At 62.4% G+C, this 1,246-nt stretch overlaps 1 protein-coding gene across 1 annotated transcript in view; it reads right to left on the bottom strand.

Moving 5' to 3' along the window:
• LRRC15 (leucine rich repeat containing 15) overlaps positions 1-720 on the bottom strand; it is a 2,139-nt gene extending 1,419 nt beyond the window's left edge. The window contains exon 1 of the mRNA XM_010142107.1: positions 84-720. Within this exon, the coding sequence (XP_010140409.1) occupies positions 84-720 (637 nt within the window). The remainder of the gene's footprint in view (positions 1-83) is intronic.
• Between the last annotated feature and the right edge of the window lie 526 nt (positions 721-1,246).

Raw genomic sequence — 1,246 nt, 5'->3', positions numbered from 1 at the left:
CCCAAGAGGCTCGGGGGACAGTGTCGCCAGCTGGTTCTGGTGCAGCCCCAGCTCCTGCAGCTCTGGTAGCCCATCGAAGGCACCTGCTGGGATCTGCCGGAGCCGGTTCTCATAGAGACGCAGCACTTGCAGCCGTGCCAGCCGCTCAAAGGCACGGGGCGGCAGGCGGTCGATGTTGTTCCTGGCCAGGTTGAGCTTCGTGAGGCTGGTGAGCTGGTCGAACACACCCTCCTTCAGCTCCTGCAGGTTGTTCCCGTGCAGCTGCAGCTCCTTGAGGTTGCTCAGGTGGGAGAAGTGGGAAGGCTCGACCTGGAGGATCTGGTTGCTAGAGAGGAGCAGAGACTCCAGCTTGCCCAGAGGCTTGAAGACCTGCACAGGGAGCTCCTGCAGCTTGTTGCTGGCCAGGCTGAGGTAGAGCAAGTCAGACAGGTGCTGGAAGGCCCCGGGGCTGATGCGCGACAGGTTGTTCTTCTCGATGCGCAGCCCAATCAGCAGGGAGGCGTTGTGGAAGGACGCGTCACCCAGCTCAGTGATGCGCGTGTTGATGATCTGGAGGGTCATGGCATTCGCAGGGATGGGGCTGGGGACCACAGTGATGCTGGCGCCAGAGCATTCCACCTGGGCAGTGCGGTTGCACTGGCACTGATGCGGGCACTGGCCACCAGCCAGCTGGATGCCCACCAGCAGCAGCAGCCACTGCTGATAGCCTCCTCGCTCCATTGGGCCTGCAGCAAAAACAAAGAAGGGAGGCTCAGCCCCTGCGATTTCCCATCTCCCAGGGCCACTGCTAGGGATGGGTGCTGCTTTCTCCCTGGAAAAGGCCATGGCCATCCTGCCTCCAGCACAGTAGCGAGGCAGAGGAGGGCAGGCGAGGAAGGCTGCAGGCAGGCAGGGCTGGACAGAGCCCAGGCAGGAGCACAGAGTGGGACAGAGCCGGGGGCCACAGCGCCTGACTGCAATACCACAGCTATTAGTGGCATCCCTGGCGTCCCCCTTGCTCAGCTCCTCCAGTGGCCAGGAGTGTGGTTTCCTGTTTTGCAGCAACCGTGGAGAGCTGCTACTAGCAGTGCTGGCCTTCTGGCACCACCAAATAGCCAAAACCTTCACCAGAGCCAGCCTGCGGCACCCACAGCTGAGTGGATGTCAGGATGCTGAGCAGGGACAGGAAGAAAGGTGCTCCCCCCAGCAGCCCCAAGCACCCTCCTGGCTCTGCCCAGAGGCAAGCGACTCAGAGCTCGTGTTGTGG

The sequence above is a fragment of the Buceros rhinoceros genome, unplaced genomic scaffold (genome assembly GCF_000710305.1).
Source record: "Buceros rhinoceros silvestris isolate BGI_N320 unplaced genomic scaffold, ASM71030v1 scaffold32138, whole genome shotgun sequence".
In the NCBI taxonomy this organism is placed as follows: Eukaryota; Metazoa; Chordata; class Aves; order Bucerotiformes; family Bucerotidae; genus Buceros; species Buceros rhinoceros.
Note: the sequence above shows the minus strand (reverse complement) of the source record. Positions and strands in the feature narration are given on the sequence as shown.